The sequence below is a fragment of the Diceros bicornis genome, chromosome 4 (genome assembly GCF_020826845.1).
Source record: "Diceros bicornis minor isolate mBicDic1 chromosome 4, mDicBic1.mat.cur, whole genome shotgun sequence".
NCBI lineage: Eukaryota > Metazoa > Chordata > Mammalia > Perissodactyla > Rhinocerotidae > Diceros > Diceros bicornis.
The window spans coordinates 29,247,747-29,269,793 of record NC_080743.1 but is presented as its reverse complement, the minus strand read 5'-3'; the positions used below and the strand labels follow the sequence as shown (position 1 = coordinate 29,269,793).

General features: G+C 34.7%; 1 protein-coding gene across 5 annotated transcripts in view; it reads right to left on the bottom strand.

Annotated features, from left to right (window-relative positions):
• The window catches only part of MTF2 (metal response element binding transcription factor 2), a 76,064-nt gene that overhangs the window by 2,426 nt on the left and 51,591 nt on the right, over positions 1-22,047 (bottom strand). For 4 of the 5 annotated variants that reach the window (XM_058538535.1, XM_058538536.1, XM_058538537.1 and 1 more), the window contains 11 exons: positions 19,703-19,798; positions 19,361-19,461; positions 18,821-18,969; positions 16,701-16,796; positions 15,714-15,782; positions 14,703-14,826; positions 7,888-7,955; positions 6,134-6,304; positions 1,915-2,020; positions 1,743-1,795; positions 1,526-1,630 (listed from right to left, as the gene is read on the bottom strand). In XM_058538535.1, coding sequence (XP_058394518.1) covers positions 1,526-1,630; positions 1,743-1,795; positions 1,915-2,020; positions 6,134-6,304; positions 7,888-7,955; positions 14,703-14,826; positions 15,714-15,782; positions 16,701-16,796; positions 18,821-18,969; positions 19,361-19,461; positions 19,703-19,798 — 1,138 coding nt within the window. The remainder of the gene's footprint in view (positions 1-1,525; positions 1,631-1,742; positions 1,796-1,914; positions 2,021-6,133; positions 6,305-7,887; positions 7,956-14,702; positions 14,827-15,713; positions 15,783-16,700; positions 16,797-18,820; positions 18,970-19,360; positions 19,462-19,702; positions 19,799-22,047) is intronic. The other variant, XM_058538538.1, reaches the window with a different exon arrangement.

The window sequence follows — 22,047 nt, the reverse complement described above, 5'->3', positions numbered from 1 at the left end:
GCAACAAAAAAGTCACAATTGTCTACTAAGCTTATAAAGCATACTTTACCTACACAGTATGTTCTCTGATTTTTTCTATCACTCTACTATAAGTATATACCCTTGCCGACAATAAAAAGCAGCCAAACCAAAACAATAAATGCTACATAAATGGATTATCACTTGCCTTTGTTAGATTCCATCACCTCCTTGGGACTCACCTTTGAAGATCTTTCTTCCTTAACTATATACTACTAAGCTTAAAAGAATCAGAGGAAATTTTTGAATCAACGGGGCAAATTCTTACCTAGAGACCCTATTCATAAGTTAGGTCTTGTCAACAGTTTTATCATTAAAAAGCAAACAGTTCATTCATTCATTCAATGCAGCAAATATTTAATAAGCACCTACTACATATAAAATGCTGCTATATGTGCTTAAACAGATGGTACAACTAGAATAAAGGTTCTCTTATTACCCATTCTAGGCCTAGTGAAGTAATGTAATCAACTAGAATAAGCATAAACTAGAACTCAGGGTGCCCTGGGTCTAGCTCTATGTGATACTGGCCAAATTCAAATTTCTTATCCTCTCTGTTCTCCTGAGTGAAGGGGTTGAAATAGTTAATCTTTGAGGTCCTTTTCAGCTCGAAATTCAATGATTTTATCATCTTATAACAAGGGGAGAATATAGCATAACAGCTGAATTCAAAGACTTTACAATCATACCGCCCGAATTAACATCCCACCTCTGTTATACTTGCTAAACATGCTATCCTGGGCTTATTACTTAAAATCCTGTAAAATGGGAACAAGAGGACCTACAACTCAAAAGATTGTTTTAAGAATTAAATAAGACAATGTATGTAAAAAGCTTAGCACAATGCTCGGTAGGAGGCCAAAAAATAGCTCACATTATTATTATTCACAATTCATTAAAAAATGAGTTACATTTTAAGCCATTAAATACTCAGAATTTTGTATGATTAACAAGAGCAGTTTTTAAACAAAGGGAAGTATAAAACTTGCAAGCTCATAGCTCTGACCCCAAGTAAACTATAAACTTTTCATACCTGATAAATCAAACTGAAAAAAGTTGTCCTTCTGAAATAAAATATTAGAAGGGAAATCTGCTATTGATAAAAATCCTGATTTTAAAATCTTTTTACTAACAAAAGGATTTATGTGCCTGATTCAGACTTGTTAAAAAAAAAAATCGAGTCTTCCTAAAGCAAGGCACACTTGTATATTAGAAGCATAAAAAGGTCTCACAGAAAACAGCACAGCCTATAAATACAATACACCTCTTCTCTGTGCACATAGCAAATTTCCTAACAAATCTGAAAATTTTAATGTTTGTGGTCTGAAAAGCAAAAATATTCAGATGAATATTAACAACCTAAACAATCTACACATGGATTGCTTTTCAAGAGCTAAAAGACATACTTGTATTACTTTCAATTGCTAAAAATTTATTTAATCATCATTTTACAAAGAAAAAGAGTCAAGAGGAAAATTAGTAAAGAATAAGAACATAAAATATCTACCCATAATGCCTGGAAATGCTAGACGAGGTAGTTTCTTTTGCACTGGAAGCACCCGTGAAATCCACATCTGAGGTATTGGATGAATGTGCAGTTCCCTCAGTTCTCCTGAGACAAAAGAATTTAAATGGTATAACAACTATATTACATAACAATAGAAATACTAATTTCCCCCCCAAAAGAAAATTCCTAGGATTGGAGAAAATAACTTTCTATTTACCCTATAGAACAAGGTAAATCCAAGGTAGGATTCTCTGAAATTGATTCCTTTTCCTGAAAAATAAAAAAACATACTTAAAGCATGGTTCTAAAGTAACTTGAAAAGATATTAGTTTCTTAGTAATTTTAAGCATCCTTCCTCTCTGAGAACATATACCAACATATCGTCTTACCAAAGGTGGCTCAGCAGTTTTTTGAATCATTTTTCTTGTATATGGGCCAGGTGGACGACCTACAGATTTTTTCTTTCCTTTTTTTTCTATGCCATTGGTTACTTCCCTGAAACATAAAACCACTATGTATTTAATCTCTGCATAAAGAAAACAAAAAGACAATAGACAATATACACTGTCATAGCTCTACTTATGTAATAATTAGGTTATACTTATATTTTTATATTAATAGTAATATAAAAATAATATTAAATATAAGTTGAACCTACAAGTTTAGTCAAGTGCATAGATAATACATTCCAATTTAAATAAATATTTCTTGATGATATATTTACATATGAAAGGTTTAAGAAAAAATGTTCTTTAATACAGTTCTGAAAAATATATAACACCTAAAAATGAAAAAAACAAAAATAAAAAAACAGAGTACTATATTAAATGGAAGATTTCAAAACTCCTAAAAATTCAATTATTTAGTTTAGGTTGTTATTACATAGGTGCTTGGGGGATGTTTCAACAATTTACTACTAAAAGTGATTATGAATTTAGTAGATAACCTCATGGAGCCAGGAAGTATCTACGTTAAAATATAGTAGCTATGAATAGAGGTTGCCTTTAGAGATAAATAAATAAACAAATATGCTTGAATACATCTACATATATATATATGTATTCAAGATATGATGCTAATCAGAATGATGCTAATCAGAAGGAGAATGAAGCCCAGGGTGGCAGAGTGTGAAGGAGAAGGAATCCTTCATATTGGGCAGCGAGTCATGACATCAAGGCAAATACCAAGCAATAGGAAGGGAAAAAAAGCAATAGTCAAGGACATCTCTAATTAATAGAAGGGAAGAAGAAAAGTGCAAACATCAATATATCTGTAATAGAACATCTATTTCATTTATTCAAGAAACATTATCTACCATATAAAGGGGATATTAGATAATAGGAATACAAACATGTTCCCTGTGCTAAGGGGTTCACCATATAGTCAGAAGGTGACAAATGTGTATACAAGCAGGCTAATAAAATGGGTTAAGTGCTCTAAGGAAGTATCCAGGAAAATTCAAATAAAAAACAAGGAAAAGGGGGGCCGGCCCAGTGGCGCAAGCAGTTAAGTGCGCGCGCTCCGCTGCGGCGGCGCGGGGTTCGCTGGTTCGGATCCCGGGCGCGCACCGACGCACTGCTTGGTAAGCCATGCTGTGGCGGCGTCCCATATAAAGTGGAGGAAGATAGGCACAGATGTTAGCCCAGGGCCGTCTTCCTCAGCAAAAAAAAAAAAAAAGAGGAGGATTGGCGGATGTTAGCTCAGGGCTGATCTCCTCACCAAAAAAAAAAAAAAAAAAAAAAAAACAAGGAAAAGGAACAATACTATATAATAGGCTAGAAAGAGATAAATGGAGAAAACTAGGAAAGACTACCCCTTCAGATACCAAAAACTAAGGTTGGGGAATAAAGGTGGAAGTACAAGGAAGGAGAAAGTAGGGGAGCTAGAGGAACAAAGCATAACTAGAACTATAATCAAAAGTCTCAAAAATAAGATGGATGGGGTATACATTTTATTTTGAAAGATGATCAACATAACATTTATAAAGGATCCCCTGACTAAAGAAAGTACTCTCAGATTAAAAGGACCAATTCATACATAGGGCCCCAGAAGGAACTGAGAATGCCTTTAAGAAAGCTGAACCATTACCTGGTGGCATCAAATGAAAACCTGATAGCTACCATGGATGGCAAGTCCTATGAAAATTATGATAGGAATGACAAAGAAAGTTTGTGCAAACCTTTTCTCTAACTCATAATATGGGCTACTACTAGCAAAGGATTAATGATAAAATTTGAAAGTGATAGGACTATTCTTTCCTTTAGGAAAAAACACCTTAAAGTAGTATCTACTTTATTACTGTCAACTCTCTGTAATTACATTTTCTTACTCTTCAAGAGGACTACCTCATACCTTTTATTTGCTCCTTAAATTTCCCTCTCTGCACAACCATCTCACCTATCTTTGCCTCATTACTTCATTGAGAAAATAGAAGTTACCAGGTAATAGTTTTAGTTATCTTTCAACTGCCAAATCTACAATAAAACCAGCATCTGTAACCATCTTCTTTTTCACCCCATTTCAACAGCAGGGTCTAAGTCTTGCTACCAAAAGCCACTCACACATTTAGGCTCTAATCCCTTCTCTTTTGGCTTCTCAAAGACTACAATATCTTCAATTACCTCCCCTCTCTCCTACACCAATCTCTTCTTCTCCACTGGATCATTCCTACTAGCACACAAAGACAGGTTCCAATTATCTTCCATCTATTAAAAAACTATCACTTGATTACTCTCTTTCCCCTCTTCAGCTTCCATTACATTTGTCTACTTTCCTTCACAGTAAAACTACTTCTGAGAGTTGACAATACATACCCTTTCCACTTTCTCTCTGATTCAGAATTCTTTAAGACTATTTCCTTTTTTCTCCTTTTCCTTTACCAACATCATTATTGTGAATCTGCCTATGTCCCTTATTTACAGAAAAAGCCCAGTTTTGACATGCAAATTGGGCAGTGACGGATTCAATCACACTTCCCCACTCCAATCTGACTTCTATCTTTACCTCTCCAAAAAAACTTTTTGTCAAAATCACTAGTAACAGAATGTAATCTTATCCAACGAACATTTTTCTTTCATCTTAATCCACCTCTCAGCAGCATTCAATACTGCTTAATACAACCATCTTTCTTGCAACACTCCCCTTCTCTTGGTTTTCATGATAAAACTTTCCTGGTTTCCTTCTATCTCACTGATCGTTCTTTTTTAGTCTCCCTCATTTACTGCACCTCTTCCAAATCTCTAAACGCTATCAGGGCATTATTCTGGACCACATTCTCTTCTCTTTCTATTTCTCTCTTCTTGCTCCCTAGGTAATTTCATTATTCTCATGGCTTTATAAATCAGCTTCCAAGTTTTATAAATCAGCTCTCCTCAACTCCTGACTTACACACCCAATTGCATATATCTAACATCATCATCACTTAGATATCCTTCATAAGAATCTCAAATTCAGTGAGTATGAAACAGAAGAATGCTTCGTTCACCTTGCCAAAGTCTGTTCTTCCAGATGTTGGTAACAGACACCACCACCCACCAGTTGCTCAAGCCAGAAATCTGGGTACTGTTTAACTTTATTCTTCTCTTTCTTTCATAAATTTAATTCATTAGCAAAGCCAATAAATTCTGCCTCCAACAGAGATCTTGAACCTATTTTCTCTGCATTTGACTGCTACTACCTACCCCTGCACAAGCAACCATCATCCATCTCTTACCTAGACAACTACAAGAGTCTTAATTCATTTTCTCTTGCTTCTCTTCTTACAGTCTATACCTATCCATTCTCTAAACAGCATCCAAAGAAGTATTTTTAAAGGATAATTCAATCTGCTTACATCTTTAAAAAGCTCCCCATTATTCTTAGAAAACAACCCAAGCTCCTAATGAGACCCACGAGACTCTACATGATCAGACCAACTCAACCTTTCCAACACCTGATGCTACTCTCTAGCCCTCATTCATACGTCATCAGCCTTCCGTGAGTTCCTAGAACATGCCTCATACCCTTCACATTTGTCATTTTGGCTTCCCTTCGTTCTTTACATTGTTAGGTCATTCTCATTCTTTACGTTTTGGCTTAAATATCATCTTAAATAAGCCTTCCTTAAGCCTCCTTCTTAAAATAGACCCCTTCCTCTCTACCCATCCCAGTACAGTCCAAATCCATATGCTATTTCCTAAATGGCACTAGCATGATCTGTAATTATTTTACTTGTTTATCACCTTTCTCCCCCACTATAACGTAAACCACATCACAACAGAGAGAAAGTCTACCTTGTTTGTTATTATATCCCCAGCACTTAGATAGTAAGGTAACTGACAAAGAGAATGAATGAATGGATAAGAAATGAACAAACAAAAGAACAGGCCAGTACTTAGGCTGTTTGCTAACAAAATCAATACGGCTTATTCCTGGAAAGCCTAAGATCTAAAATAAATAAGTAAACATCCAGCGTTAACTCTTTGTACCTTGTCCAAGCAAGAAATTATAAACAGGAAAACAAAGCACAGTAACTGCCACTTGTACTTTCAAATATACTCATGAGACTAAATAACATATTTTTAGTTACAAAGAAGCTAAAGAAAAACTAAGCCACAGATCAACTTTTACCTTGAATCAGATATAGGTTTGGATGCCTTCCTGCCTTTAATTTTAAATTCATGGGATGTTCCTTCAGGTTCTTTCTCTGCTTTGAAAGCCACGTTTGGTGGCACAGGAGGAACACGAATTCGCAACCCAAACAAATGCTTCTTCTTCTTTATTTCTTTCCCAGACATAAACCTAAATTTTTGAAAAAGTTAACTAAAAATTTAAAAACTTAACACATATACATGGCAGACCCTAACTCACAACTTTCAGTTACAACGGCTTTATACATGAAAGCCCACCCAATACCACAAAAACTTACTCTTTCCCCTTGCCTTCCTTGATTCTTATCTGCCCCTGAGCCAGTCCACAGTAGTACATGATTGGGGAGTAGGGAGGGAGAGATAAGATCAGAAAAAAGGGAAAAGAGCATACGTCTACTTTTCTTTTTAAAACATGGCATTTAACTTTTTAAAGGAAGGAAAAAGACTACAGAGTGGTCTTTTTAGTCCCAATATGTTTTTCCATATTTTAGTGTCATCTGCTGAAAATATCTCAAAAAATGTTTAAGAAAGAATTCTACTTCAGAGTGGATCTGTGAGGAGAGAAACCCTGGTCAGAAAGTAATAGGTGATAGCACTGGAAAAGAAAGTAGGAGACCAATCCTAGAGGCCCAGAAAATAAAAGGGGTGTCTAATGTATCAGATCTGGAATTGGAAATAAATTCCGATTTACTTACTGGAGCAGAAAAGTGTTATTTCAGTGTGGGCTTGGGTCTCTGAAAAATATGTCCCTTAACCCTTTCCCAAAGTCCTCAGGGTCCTTATTCCAAAATACCCCCACCTATCTTAGCTCTATTAGAGCCTGTCCAGGTACAAGAAACACCACCAAATGCTTGGATTGTTTCTCCACTTTGACGCAGGTTTGAAAAAAGGGAGCCCCCATTTCTACCATAACAGGAAGAGATGTATTTCTTGCACCCTAAATTGGATTACAGAATTCATTGTTCCATAAAGTATTTTTACCAGCACAGTAACTGCTCAGGTACTTTATGGCTTTTTGAGCTTGCCTAAAGATCTAGCCACTAGTAATTATAACATTTTTTAATGAGGAAATGCTGTTAAGTTCAAAAAAGGCAACTTGTTACAAACAAAAATTTTATAATCTAACTCAAGTTGATTGGAGCCAGCTTATACATTTAAAAAAATTATTTCTATTGTATTTTGAAAATGGTTTTATAAGAAATGTAGATATGCTGGCTTAAAAAAAAAGGAAAGATCTATACAAGAATATATCAAACAATATCACTTAATTATCAAAAACTTAGACCACTATTACTACTTTTCTATAACTTGATGGCAATAACTAACCTTAAAACCATAGAAGATCTCAATTATTTTAAAACTCATATTCTCTACAATATATTCCCTTATCTTTTGCATATTCCCACCAGTTAACAAGATTTTATTTTACTTTCAGTAGATTAAATTATAAAAACAGGTCATTACTCAATACGCTTTTTCAACTGAACAGGCCAAATTCCCCTGAAATACTGAAATGTCTCCCAGCCACCATTCCCAGAGGGTTGTTCTTCCCTTCTCCAACCCTTGAGAATCACTACTTTACTCTACTGAAAGACAAGAGGACATTAAAAAGTTTAAAATGGTATATACTAGACTAGTTCTATACACCAATCCCACAATTCTTAAACAACGCCATTACTCCTTATACTTACTAAATGTCTCCCTCATAGGGATACATAAAATAAATCAACTTACATGGTCTTGTAATCATTTAATGCCTCCAGAACATGCTCATATCTTTCAGATTTTGGTGTGTCTGCCAGCTGTGAAGTATCAAGAAACAATTTAACACACTATAATTTCATCAATCAGTAAGATACAGATACTAGATAGAGGCAATGTGATGAAGAAGAAAGTGTACTGACTGGTAGTCAGAAGATCTCAATTCTAATTCCAGGTCCTCACTCACTAGCTGTGTGATCTAATGCCATTTAATTTCTGAAGTCTTGTTTTTTCACCTACGAAAAAGAGTCCAAGTCCTGCACTAAATATTTTACTAGTAATTGTATGGATCCAATGATATGTCTGAAAGAACTGTAAACTGTAAAACACTACAAAAATGGGATTTCATTAGTTATCATTAAATTTATTTTAATTCTATAACCTGGGGAAATAATACATTAGAATTACTTTAATATCAACCATAAAAGCTTGTAATAGATACTGATAGGGAGGAATAGAAAAAGTAATGAGAAACATATCATTTTATTTCCCGATACTTCTAATATTAGCACAAACTAATCTCTATAAGTTTAAAAAATACTGTGAAATTTGGGGATTTTATCTTTATAACAAATATAGACTTTAGCCAGCCCTAAAACCCAAAATGGCTCAGTAATTTTTTATTATCGCAATCCATTTTAAAATCTAAATATTCAGTTCTAGAAAATATTCTATTTTGTTCCAAAAGGGCTTCCTTCAGAGTCATTTCTGCCTGTTCTTCAAAGTTTAAAGACTGGGGCTCAGGGGGCCGGCCCAAGGGTGTAGCGGTTAAGTTCACGCACTCTGCTTCGGTATCTCAGGGATCGCAGGTTCGGATCCCGTGCGTGGACCTACGCACTGCTCATCAAGCCGTGCTGTGGCGGCGTCCCATTTAAGTGGAGGAAGATGGGCATGGATGTTAGCCCAGGGCCAACCTTCCTCAGCAAAAAAGGACGAGGATTGGCAATAGATGTTAGCTCAGGGCTAATCTTCCTCAAAAAAAAAAAGACGAGGGCCCAAGGGTAAAAAATTCTAAACTTATAAAAGGACCATCCTCAATTAAAGTCACAAAAACTTTAAAAAATGCAAAAATATCACAGTTGACTTTCAAAATTACCACCAATATGTTCTTTACAAGTTGAAACTCCCAAACCTCAGAACTGCTTCAAGTTAAAAGAGCAAACAAACCTGCCAAATAGAATGCTGAAGGTAGAAGAGACTAATAAAATCATCTACTCCAACTTTCTCTCTTTTACAGACTAGTTAACAGATATAAAGGTTAAATGAACTGCTCAAATTTACAAGGTTGGTTGATGAGAGCGCTAGAACCTGAACCTAAGTGACATAAAGTCCATTCATTCAACATTCACCTAGAGCCCATTCTATCCCAATGTGCTGGGTGTTCAAAAAAAAAAAAAAAACAGGCCATTTTGGTGTTCATTCCTCTATACCATACCATGTCCTTCTATTGTAATTTCTGAAGTGTCAAATGATAGAGAATTTCTATTAAAGGACAAATAACAGCATCAGACTTTAAAGCTTAAGAGACCCTAGATGTCCATCTAATTCAAACGTCCACTAATATTGCAATCTCTTTTACAGTACTGATAGTCATTCAACGTTGGCCTAAATATTACCACTGATAAAAGCTAAGGAGGCACCTACTGAGGGAGCCCATTCCATAGGTGGACAAAACCTTCCTTCCTGGAACTCTTCTACTCCCTCTTTTTTACAAGGCAGTTCTTCAAATATTTGAGAGCAGCTACCATGTATAAGATTAGGTTAAAGATTTTGGCAGCCACATCTTATGATTATTTCATATTAAGCTTTGGCCAACTAATTCCATCCTCTTCCTCATCCCTGCACCCCCACCCCACTCCACTCCAAATCTAAAATCTTATCAAATGAAGTGCTATCAAATCAAATATTCCCTATCATATGCTGCTGCTTCTGTATTGTTGATTGTGTATTTAAGCCTAAAAGCAGAACTTTATAACTTGTTATTGCTGATTTTATTTTATTTTCAGCTCAGTGGTCAAGATGATCTTTTCTCTTGATTCTGTCATCCTTGAATTGAGGGCCAAGACTAAGTCAGAAACCTGTGGCTCTCCATTAGAATCTCCCTCAAGAATATTACCAAGCCATTGACTGCTTTTGTTACTATTAATCAATTAGTTACAAATCCATTTAATTTTTACTTTAACCAGTTCACACTTCAATATCTTATCTGAAATTGAGTTATACTATGTCTACACCATGCCCATAGCATCCGAAATACCAGTGTTACCAACCACATAAAAAAAGAAACCAGGGTATTTAACATGATTTATTCTAATAAATTAGTGGTTTTTCCTTATTGCTTTTTAAATCTTCACAAATCATATATCTGAAAAATATGTCCTACAATTTTGCTGACAATCAACAACAAAACTGACTTTCTAATTTTTCAAATCCACTCCTTTTTACTTTTTGAAAATCACAATGAACTCTCTTCTTTCTGTGGTACTTATTCTCTACGGTTTCTCAGATATTTTATGTGTAAGTTCCTTCAGCACTCCAAGACTATTTTGCAAAAGAGTATATTTCAACTCACATAACTGAGTCAAGCAATCCCTTCTTGTATTTTGAAAGCTAAGAGTGCAAATATTATAGGGTAATCAAATAATCTGTATTAGAAGAGCATCATATTTTAGGTCTTCCATCTGACCATGAGGTTTATAATATATATCTTCAACAGAATAATCATTTTTTCTCTTCCCTCTACATACACTAATCTCACACTATGCTTTTACTTGAAAGTAAAAGGTTGTATATTTCTGTACAGGCATAAATGCTATTATGTACAATTATAACTCTTCATTCAATAAAATACACGCTTCAATTACCAATATTGAATTCCATGCCACTTAGGCTTAAGTATGCCAAACAGCCTAAGTAATCTGCCAACCTATAGAGTGTATGCTAATATATAACACTCAAGGCCCCACGTATTGTTGTTAACCAGATTTCTCATAATTCTCACTTAAAAGTATTATATCAGCTCTATTATGCCATATTTTTCTCTGGCCAAAACACCATTTCTGCCATACTATTTCATTTGAGTTTATGCTTTTCTCCCTACATCCCTCAAAAGTGAGGTAGCACTCACAATACATCATTCTGCTATCAACCTCTGGCTTTTAAAACTTAAGACCACAGTTAACACAAAAGTGGGTTGTCCTTACAGAACTAGGATTTCCAAATCACAGTAGGAATCAAAGACAAATGATAACAGGCAGATTCCAAAAAAGTATTAATATCTCATTTTAACTCCCAAAAGCAATCTAGTACAATAGTGATACAACATTCTAAATAGAAACCTTAAGAAACCTTTATTTGGGGTCTCAAATGTTATATTACATATTTTTATTATCTCCAAGAAAATATTTCAAAACATAGTAGTTTCTCAAATAGCTATACTCAGTCTATACGATAACCATCAAGCTACCAAGTCTCAAAGACGTTAAAAAAAAAATCACATAAGGAAACATGATAAAACTATCATTAGGGGCCAGCCAGGTGGCATAATGGTTGGGTTTGCTTGCTCCACTTCTGGCGGCCCGGGGTTTGCGGGTTCAGATCCCAGGTGCGGACCCGCACACTACTCATCAAGCCACGCTGTGGCAGGCATCCCACATAAAGGAGAGGAAGATGGGCGTGGATGTTGGCCCAGGGCCAATCTTCCTTGGCAAAAAACAGGAGGATTGGGAACAGTGTTAGCTCAGGGCTAATCTTCCTCACCAAAAAAATAAATAAAAATTAAAAAATAAAAAATATTTAAAACTATCATTATATTCTAATATGTTCTAAAAGTCTCACTTTCTCTTCACAGCAATCCTGAAAACAATCAATCAAGTGAAAAACGTATGATACGTAAATAATCAACTTTTCAAATCATCACAAGACTTTTTTCTCTTATCTGGATGAGGTAAGAGAGGAAACTCCACATTTAAGAGAGGGCAAAATAACACTTATTTTTCTGTTTTGTTTTGTTTTTTAGGAGAAACTTCTAGAGCAAGTGTCAATATAACAATCTATAGTACATATAATGAGAATTGACAGATAGATGTTCAAAATGATTCTTAAATACTCCAAGGTACGCAATTAACCCAATAATATATTTAGCACACAGTATTTCCCATGTTTTGAAAGTAATTAATGGTATTTTATAAAAACATTTAGAATACAAACAAAAAGAAATTTTTGTTAACCTAAATTTGGATTAGTGACAAGATTCAATTTGCAATTCAATTTCAGTTAACCAAAGATTTCCTATTTTAATAATCTTTAATAATCCATTATTTGTATTATCTTTGTTTCTTTTACCATAAATATTTAAAAGTAAACTAAATGAAAATCACTGAATAAACATTACAGACTGGCATAAATTTTATGGTCTCATTATAATCTCATTCTAAAAACCAACTATAATTACAGTATAAAGATATAAAAGATCGGGTCGGCCCCGTGGCTTGGCGGTTGGGTGTGTGCGCTCCGCTGCTGGCGGCCCGGGTTCGGGTCCCGGGCGCACACCGACGCACCGCTTCTCCGGCCATGCTGAGGCCGTGTCCCACATGCAGCAACTAGAAGGATGTGCAGCTCTGACATACAACTATCTACTGGGGCTTTGGGGGAAAAAATAAATAAATAAAATTATAAAAAAAAAAAATTCTGTATTTTAAAAAAAAAAAAAAAAAGATATAAAAGATCAATACAGAGAATTAAAACCTGAACTTCCATCTGTAAATAACTAGTCTGAGGATGGGATGACTAATTTAAGAAGTCTGAATATTTTCTTTTCCTTTTTCTTTGTGAGGAAGATTAGCCCTGAGCAAGCATCCACTGCCAATCCTCTTCTTTTCGCTGAGGAAGACCGGCCCTGGGCTAACATCCGTACCTATCTTCGTCTACTTTACATGGAATGCCACCACAGCACGGCTTGATGAGCGGTGCATAGGTCTGCTCCCGGGATCCAAATCCACAAACCCCGGGACACCGAAGCGGAGCACGTGAACTTAACCACTACACCACTGGGCTGGTCCCTGAATATTTTCTTTTTTTTAATGCCGAGAAGGAGCAATGAGAAATGATTAGAAAAGTGACTGGTTTGCTTAGAAAGTTACAGAAACTTTTCTGATGTTTTTCTTAATTTTCAAATAAAAAGAGAAACATTTTTCAATATTGGCAAAGAATAAGAAAATCAAATTTCTTATTTCTCAAACATCATCTCATAAGCCACAGAAAATGAAAACATGTATCTATTGCTGAAATAAATTTTTTCTGACATGTACCAAAAGTTCAGCTGGAACTGAGATATTTGAAATTCATAAATTGAACTCATTTCTTTAAAAATAGACTGCAATTTTTATTGTTTTCTATTTGCAGCCTCTTAAATAAAATCTAAATATTTCATTTTTTATTTTAATAAAAAATGATAGCATTTGAAATAAATAAAACAACTTGAGTCTTTATATGTATGCCCACTGTCTCCAAGAAGTAACTACTGCAGAATTTAATCATGTGAAACATAAAATGTATTAACAGGAATATAGATGTATCTGCATATGAAGTGCTGAAAGAACCATCAAGATGACTATAATGAACCCTATATTTACTAGTGCCTTACACTTAATTTTTTATGTCTAATCAGTTTATTAAAATTTATCAAATTCAACAAGTCACTCATTTTCTCTCAAACTTCATCGGGAAAAAGCATTTAACAGAAACTTAACGAGAGAGCATTATATTCCAATTTCTAACACTCAAAATATCTTAGCACAATTGATTTTAATAATATCCTTGATTTCAAAATCTAAGTATTCTGCAAGTGTTTGTTTTGTCTGCAGCTGATCTCCTGATAAAACCCCAAAACAACAAAACCTTGATATCCTACTTGATATGAACCTTATAAACTACCTTACATGTCTAAAAGCTACAAATGCAGAAATTCTTCCTAAATTTCAAATCAGTTTACACAATTTTTACCTCAAAAAGTAATGCATGACTAAAACTCACACATGTAATTCCACATATTATAAAACAAATCTTTTAGTTAACTAAGACTAGTTAATATCTGTATTTTAATAATTCTAAATAAATGCTAAAAACAAGCTAACTATTAAATTATCTAGTTACTTTCTTCTTTGTGCTATTCAATAGCTTCAAAATCTTCTTCAAGGAACATGCATTAAACTTTTATACTGCTTTAAAAAAAGACTCTTTGTAAACCAGCATGAGTGGTTATACTTTGCAAGTGAAAAGCAAAATGAGATGTCAGAATGAGGGATAATCTCCAAATCAGGTAGCTTCACCCTCTAACCCATTATTCTAACACTATTACTGGGTCCCACCACTCCTGGAAGTCAAAGATATACGAGGGAGTACCAACAAGAGTTCGAAAGAAGAGTGTTGGTTACATCTCTGTTTATAGAAAACTTAGAAGAAAAGGAGGAGGAACCACAAGTAAGATACCCAATAATAAGGATTTCACCCTCCCATCTATCTTTAACTATAATTCTCACTTCAGAAAATGGAAGAATCAAGTAATTTACTTTCTCCTTCTCCATTTTTCCCCTGAATCAACAGGCAATGAACAGGAGGATGAGAGGGCTGGTCTTGCTATCCTTACAATAGTTATTTCTCCCTGAACTAAAAATAAAACTCTACTTTAGATGTGTAGCTTATATATGTGTCTTAGTTTCTTTTAACAAAAACAAACAAAACAAAAAAGACATCAAGTAGCTAATGAAGTCAGGTCTAAGACCACTTACCTCTCCAGGGTGCAATCTATCCCAGTTTTCATTAATGTATGTCATAAGCTCAAGTTCAGAATCAAAGTATTTCTTCTTGTGAATAACACTTAGGTTGTAAAGGCATAGGTGTGCTATATCTACCCTGGAATCCAAAAATAATCAAAATACACAAAAACAATGTTTTTGGTTATTGTTAAGAAATCACACAATTTTTTAATAAAACTAGCAATTAAAAAATACAAAGTGAAGCATTTAGGTGAACAGAGGGTCAATATCTTAAGTCATATTCACAATATAATAAATCATTACTTATGAAAATAATTGAAAAAAATTAACTAGACAATTACTTATCTTGAATAATAATTATAAACTAAAAGATATTAAGAGTAATTTCTTACAACACATTCAAAGAGGATCTGACTTTAAGAAAAAATAATTTATAACCAAAAATTTTACGTTTTCCCTACCACATATAAGCTATAGAATAGGTCATACATTAACAGACTTTATTTTATCTGATTCATGAGTTAAATCTTATCTTTTCCTAATATACATACAACATTTACAAAAATTTCTAAGTACTCACTATAAGTATTTTATCAGTAAATCCCCAAAATTTATCACACTTTCCATGCCCAACAATTACTACACTGAAGGAGAAATTGGCACAGTTGTTATAATACCTTTCTCTCTTCTACTGTATACTATTCTGAAGGACCAACAGAATTAGAATGAGAATCTTGAAGACATGAATAAACATGAATAAGAATATTGAAGATCTAAAAGATATGTGAAACTTACATTTAATGCCATTAGAAAATGAATGGCCTTATTACCTTAGCAATAAAACTAGATAATTCTTGGTGAAGATGACATTGGGCTTAAAGATAAATAAAAGAAAAGAAATAAAGCCAGGCATAAAGAAAAACAAACTTTTATTTAAGCCAAGTAAATGTATATTGAAAGTTTCATCCTGTAGGTTTAAGAATATGGCTCTTTTTGTTCCTTAACAGAAATGTTCATACTTACCACTGTAATGGTAGACGTTTGAGGTATTCTGGTCCAGAACTGCAGACAGAGCAAATAAATGTATAAAACCTAAGGAAAGAAGAAAAGTTGTATACTGAGCAACCAAGGGTATACATAAATTACTTAACAATTAAAGCTAATATTCAGCAAGTGCATATCCTACAATTGACATAAGGCCTGATACACATAGCAAAATGTAATTTGAATTATAACACTGTCAGTGATTTGAAGAATTTCTTTTCTAGTAATGACAAATTATGAAAGAGTTTGTATCTGGGGGGAAGTGGCAATTTTTTTTAACCATCAGAGACCTTCAGAGTTCACATACAGATTCATATACAGGCATAATTTACTAATGGCTTGTGTGTACAAGGAATTGTGATGGCTGCCCCTATATACCTTGTTATATTAATGCTCAAAACAATCTGGTAAAATAAGCCCAGAGAAAACAAGTGGACTTTCCTAAGGTCAGAAAGATAATCAGTGGCATAAACTAAGATTTGAACCCAGGCTTTCTGATGCCAAGTTTAGTGCTCTATCTTTAATTTTTCTTCCCAGAGCTCTCTCTGCTATTCTACAGTCTCCTAATCCAGAAAATACATTAGGTCTGCTTTTAGAAATTCTTTAGATCTAAGGTGTAAATTGTGTGTATCAAGGTTCTTTGGCCTTTTCCAATTTCCTAATCATAGGATCCCTTTGAAGTTCTTTAACGGAAGGTACTAATGAAAATAAGCATTGCAGGGCAATAGGAGCAAATATAATAACTCATAAAATACTTAAAAGCTTTCTGGAATAATATCCAAAAGCACAAAAATTATGCATATTTTTAGATTATGTATAATTTAAATATATTGTTCAATATTTTCCCTCTAAGGTGACCCTTTTACAAATCACTGTTAAAACTACTTTTAGAAATCTAAAACTGCAAACATAACCACAATAAAAGAGCTAAAAAAACCACCAGTGAAGTTCAAATGCCATTCTCACCTGTCTCCAAATAGCATTGGCTTTTGAAGGCATTGCACACAAGCCTCATGAAACCACTGCTTACATTTGCAGCATTGTAGCATCTTTAAATACCAGCTATAAGAAAAAAGATTAAAATTACGACCTTTCGATAGGGTAAAGGTTTTTTTTTTAAGTGGCATTATGCAGAATACGGTTCTGATTATAGTACCACATTTCTGCTATACTTAGTGTTAAATTTTTTCTTTCCTAAAAAGGATATTAATATTGACCATTTCCTTCCTCCTCTCTTTTATTCATGAGACTTTATAAGCTCTTGAAGGATATACCTAGTATTTCTAGTCAACAAACAAGTGCTTGGTTCCCACACTAGTAAAGGATCTCTGTCAAAGCACAAGACTGGCATTTTTTTCACATCAACTCTCTACACTCAAGGAGAGATCAGTTTCAGAGGTCACTGATGTGTACAGCTGTTTGCCACATATACCAAATGGCCAGGGGCAGCTTTATATGCTCACGGTGCTTCTATTATTCTCGTCAATTATAATAAAACAGAAAAAAGTATAGCAATTTAATAAACTTGGTTAACATAATCATAAATCTAATCCAAGACTCTATCAGGTGTAAAAGGCTTTGTAATAGGTTTTGTTCTGTTTCACATAGCTAAAGATACTAAAACTGAATCTTCAGCTGAGGATATCATCTCTTTTCAGGCAGTACATGGTTTTGATATACTGATATCCTTTTATTTGCCACCCAAATAATGTCTTTTCTTCCAATAATTCTTTTGCTCAACAAGTAAGCCCCACATTAATATTAAGCCATACATAGGCAAAGGCAAGAAGACTGCACTTAAGTTAGGTCACTCATTCATCAAAAGACTAATGAATACTATGTTCCAGGTACTCTGCTAGGTGCTGAAGTTAGAGTGGTTAGCAATATCAAACACAGTTTATGTAATGATGGTACTTAACAATGATCTTCCTCACAAAATAATGTCTATAATGTTTCCCACCTATTTTGTATAATGCTTTAAACTAAATGCTAGTTATAAATGAGTAAAGGAGAACAGTCTCTACACCTGTTCATTGTATCTCTGTAAGAGATTTAAAGAAACTAGACAGAATATTTCTAAAACTTGCAGGTGACCAAAAACTGAAAAGCATTATAAAAATGTTAAATCAAAAAATAAAAATTCCATTAAGATCAGAGATGAGGTAAAATGAAGAACTAAAAATTTCTTCATTTATATATTCATTTATTCATGTTTTCATCATTGAACACCTTCTATATCCCAGCATCCTCCTAGACAGCACCCCTGTCTTAAGAGAAGCACAGAATCTGGTAAGGAAGAAAGACATAAGAAACCAATAATCACAATTTAAATGGAGTTAAATATGAAGTTATTCACTAATATTTTTTAAAATGTAGTACAAATACATGAGGCACAACTTAGCTCAGTATCAGCCCGTATGAAAAAAAGAACTAAAGGTATTAGTTGACTACCTATAAACCAAAATGAGCCAGAAGAATATGATGGGACAACCAAAAAGAGATAAGACAATCTCTCTCTGCAACAACAGAGGCATAATATTCAGAACTCTAGCCCCATTATATTGTCAGACTATTCCTGGAAACACTGCATTTTCTAATCATGACATCATATTGCAAGAGTAACTTCAAAAACAGAAGAGCAACAAAGACAGAGTTTGGAAATCATGTCATAAAGAATTTTTTATGGCAACGGAGATTTTAGCCTGGAAAAAGAGAACACTATCAGTATGTGAGTCATGGGAGTGATAAATATGATTGTTGGATTAAAGTATTTTAAGAGTTACTTCCTAAGAAAGATGTTATTTGTTTAGTTCCAAAGGTCAGAACTAGGACCAGTGATCAGAAGTTAAAGATAAATTTCTAAACATTCTTAGTTTGAACACTGATTCATGTATTTAGCAAACATTTAATGATAAAGATGAACAAAACTACAGCCTCTAATTTTCCCCCCTAATTTTCTTTATTGATACTTTCGTGCATTTACAATTCACTATCACTCCCACACCACAACCAATAAAAAAAATAAAGTAGACAATATAAGCAAATAAAAATTACTTAAAGGGCATTAAACAACTGTATTTACTTACTCTCCAGGGCCTCCACAATAGCAGTAACATTGCTGGACATTGGTTTTATGACCTGCATCCCATTCAAGATCTGCCACACTATAGGGTAATGTCTGCTTCATGACTTGCAATGCTTTGGCATTTGGTCCTTTCTTAAGTGCACCACCCCTCTATATAAGAGGAAAAAGTTATTTAAAAGAGTGAAGGATAAAACTTTAAATACAATTCTATAACTTAAAATTGCTTCTGAAACTTCTGAAGAAATTTCCATTCTAAATTTCTTACCATATTACAAACTGTTTGACTAATAATAATCTTTATTTATTTTCTTGTCTTTTCTTTCAAATTATTGCCCCAATTCCAAGACTACTATCAGAAAATAAGTGCACGAATAGTTGCAAGTCACTTAAGCATCATTAGTCAAACAACAAGCAGCACCTCTTTCTACTCAGCATTGATTGCTCATTTCATTCAAATAAACTTTCAATGTACACAATCATTATGTTGATAGTGACTTACAAATTCCATTTAGGGCTTTAGCCCAAAACACTTAAAAGATACCTTTGTTGTTGTTGCAAAAACACACTGTCGACAGAGCCATTTTTCATCTGAATCAATCACACTGGAATCAATATGAGGTGTGTGACACAACTGATGATATCCTTAATATCAAAAAAAGCATAAAGCAAATTCTATTTTATTAATAAATACTGCAACACAATGTCAAGAAGGCATTTTAGTATTCTCTTTTCCTACATTAATATATTTACAACTGACGAATAAACTTATGATATCAGCTTCAAATTACCAACGTAAAGTATTTTTAATCACTAATCTTCAATAGGGATATTAAGTATGTAACAAAACTTTATATCTATAAGATTAAAAGATATCAACATTTACCTTGGCCACACTTATCACATATAACCATTTCATTGGGAGCTTCTGAATACTCTTCTTGACATATTGTACAGACCATTTCCCCACTTCCAGTGGCTCCTGAAATATTTAAAATATACATTAAAAAGACAGTCATAATAAAGAAGTGTTCCATATAACAAAACTACTTTTTTGACTCAGTGAACAGCCCATAATGGCAATGTTTGTTCACTAGAGCATAATGATTTCTCTCAAGGCAAAGTACTATACACAAAATGCTACCTCTCTGCTCCCTATTTGTGTTCTTCTCATCCTTAATGTAAGATGCTGAGTGTCTACATTCATAACTTAACCTGTTTTTTGGCAGAAGGCATAATTTAAACTGCTCTCAGGTAGGATTCCTTATCATTCACTTCCAATATTCCCACTCTCCTGTGGCAGGCAAGGGGAATGATGTTTTATGAACACCAGAACTACTCTCCAGAATACACATCTACCCAGGTACATGTATTCACTCACCTTACACTGCCTAACATATGAGACTAAAGAAAAAGAGCAAGGAAGATGTCAATGACCCCTTTCTCTTTAGACTCAGAACATTTCTCTTCCTTTTTTTTTTTTTTTTTGTTTGTGAGAAAGATTAGCCCTGAGCTAATGTCCGTTGCCAATCCTCCTCTTTTTGCTGAGGAAGACTGGCCCTGGGCTAACACCTGTGTCCATCTTCCCCTACTTTATATGGGACGCCGCCACAGCATGGCTTGACTAGCGGTGCATCAGTGCACACCCGGGATCCGAACCTGCGAACCGCAGGCCGCCAAAGTAGAGCACACGCACTTAACCGCTACGCCACCGGGCCAGCCCCCAAAACATTTCCTTTTATTTACTAATTTATGCAAGAGGTTAAACACCAATTATTTAATCTCCAGCTTCTGAAATCCGGAAATATGGTGTCCAATAATGTACCTTAACAAAATTCCATTGCAACAAAAGTCAGGAGTTCCACAGTTATTAGTTACATTTCTTACTTGAATAGGTAAATTATTTATTCCTTAAACATTTTTATTCTTTTTTTTTTTTTTATAATTTTATTTATTTATTTTTCCCCCAAAGCCCCAGTAGATAGTTGATGTCACACTTGCACATCCTTCTAGTTGCTGTATGTGGGATGCGGCCTCAGCATGGCCAGAGAAGCTGTACGTCGGTGGGCGCCCGGGATCCGAACCCAGGCCGCCAGCAGCGGAGTGCGCGCACTTAACCGCTAAGCCATGGGGCCAGCCCAAACATTTTTATTCTAAAAACAATTTTATTCTAGCAAATTTAGAATACAATTTTATCACTCTAACACAATTATTTCCAATATTATCTTCTCATCAATTTCAACATACCTAGTTAAAATACTAATACATACGCTTTATTCACACACCAACAATAATAAAAATTTACAATTCTGTGCTGTCAGCTAATCATTGTTAGGTTCTTGACATATATTATTTCGTTTAATTCTACAACTTAGATAAACATCCTACTTATAGAGAAGAATTGAGGCTCAGAAAGATAAAGTAACTAACCCAAAAACCCTCAATCAGAAAGTATTAGGGCTGGGGCCAGCCCCGTGGCTTAGCAGTTAAGTGCACGTGCTCCATTACTGGCGGCCTGGGTTCGGATCCCGGGCGCACACTGACGCACCGCTTCTCCGGCCATGCTGAGGCGGCGTCCCACATACAGCAACTAGAAGGATGTGCAACTATGACATACAACTATCTGCTGGGGCTTTGGGGGAAAAAAAGGAGGAGGACTGGCAATAGATGTTAGCTCAGAGCCGGTCTTCCTCAGCAAAAAGAGGATTGGCATGGATGTTAGCTCAGGGCTAATCTTCCTCACCAAAAAAAAAAGAAAGAAAGAAAGAAACAGGGCTGGGATTAAAACCCAGATATGCCAGAGTCCATATTCTCTCAACTGGGAAATGCTGCCTTTATCAATACTATGTAATATTTCTTCTACCAAAAGCATTTTTCACACTGCAGTTTTCAAAAGTATAACTTCAAATAGCTGCATAATATTCCATCCAGTGGAAAGAACCAAATTTACTTTATTTACGCCTCTTTTCTTAGACATACAAGTTACCAAACTTTTCGTTTGTTCATTTTTTGCATTTTTCCTTTTTTGTTTTGGTCTCTTGTCCTCTCTCCCCTCCTCTCCCAGGCGTTGTTTATTTCTCTATACACTTGGCTGGACAAGGCCTCCCAGAGCTTCTGAGTTTATGGCTCCAGTCAGGAGAGCAAGCAGACTGAGCCTGGGATCTCTAAGTCCAAATCTGCAATTCCCTGGAAAAGGACCGATACCCCCATCCTGGGGTAGGTGCCTGATCT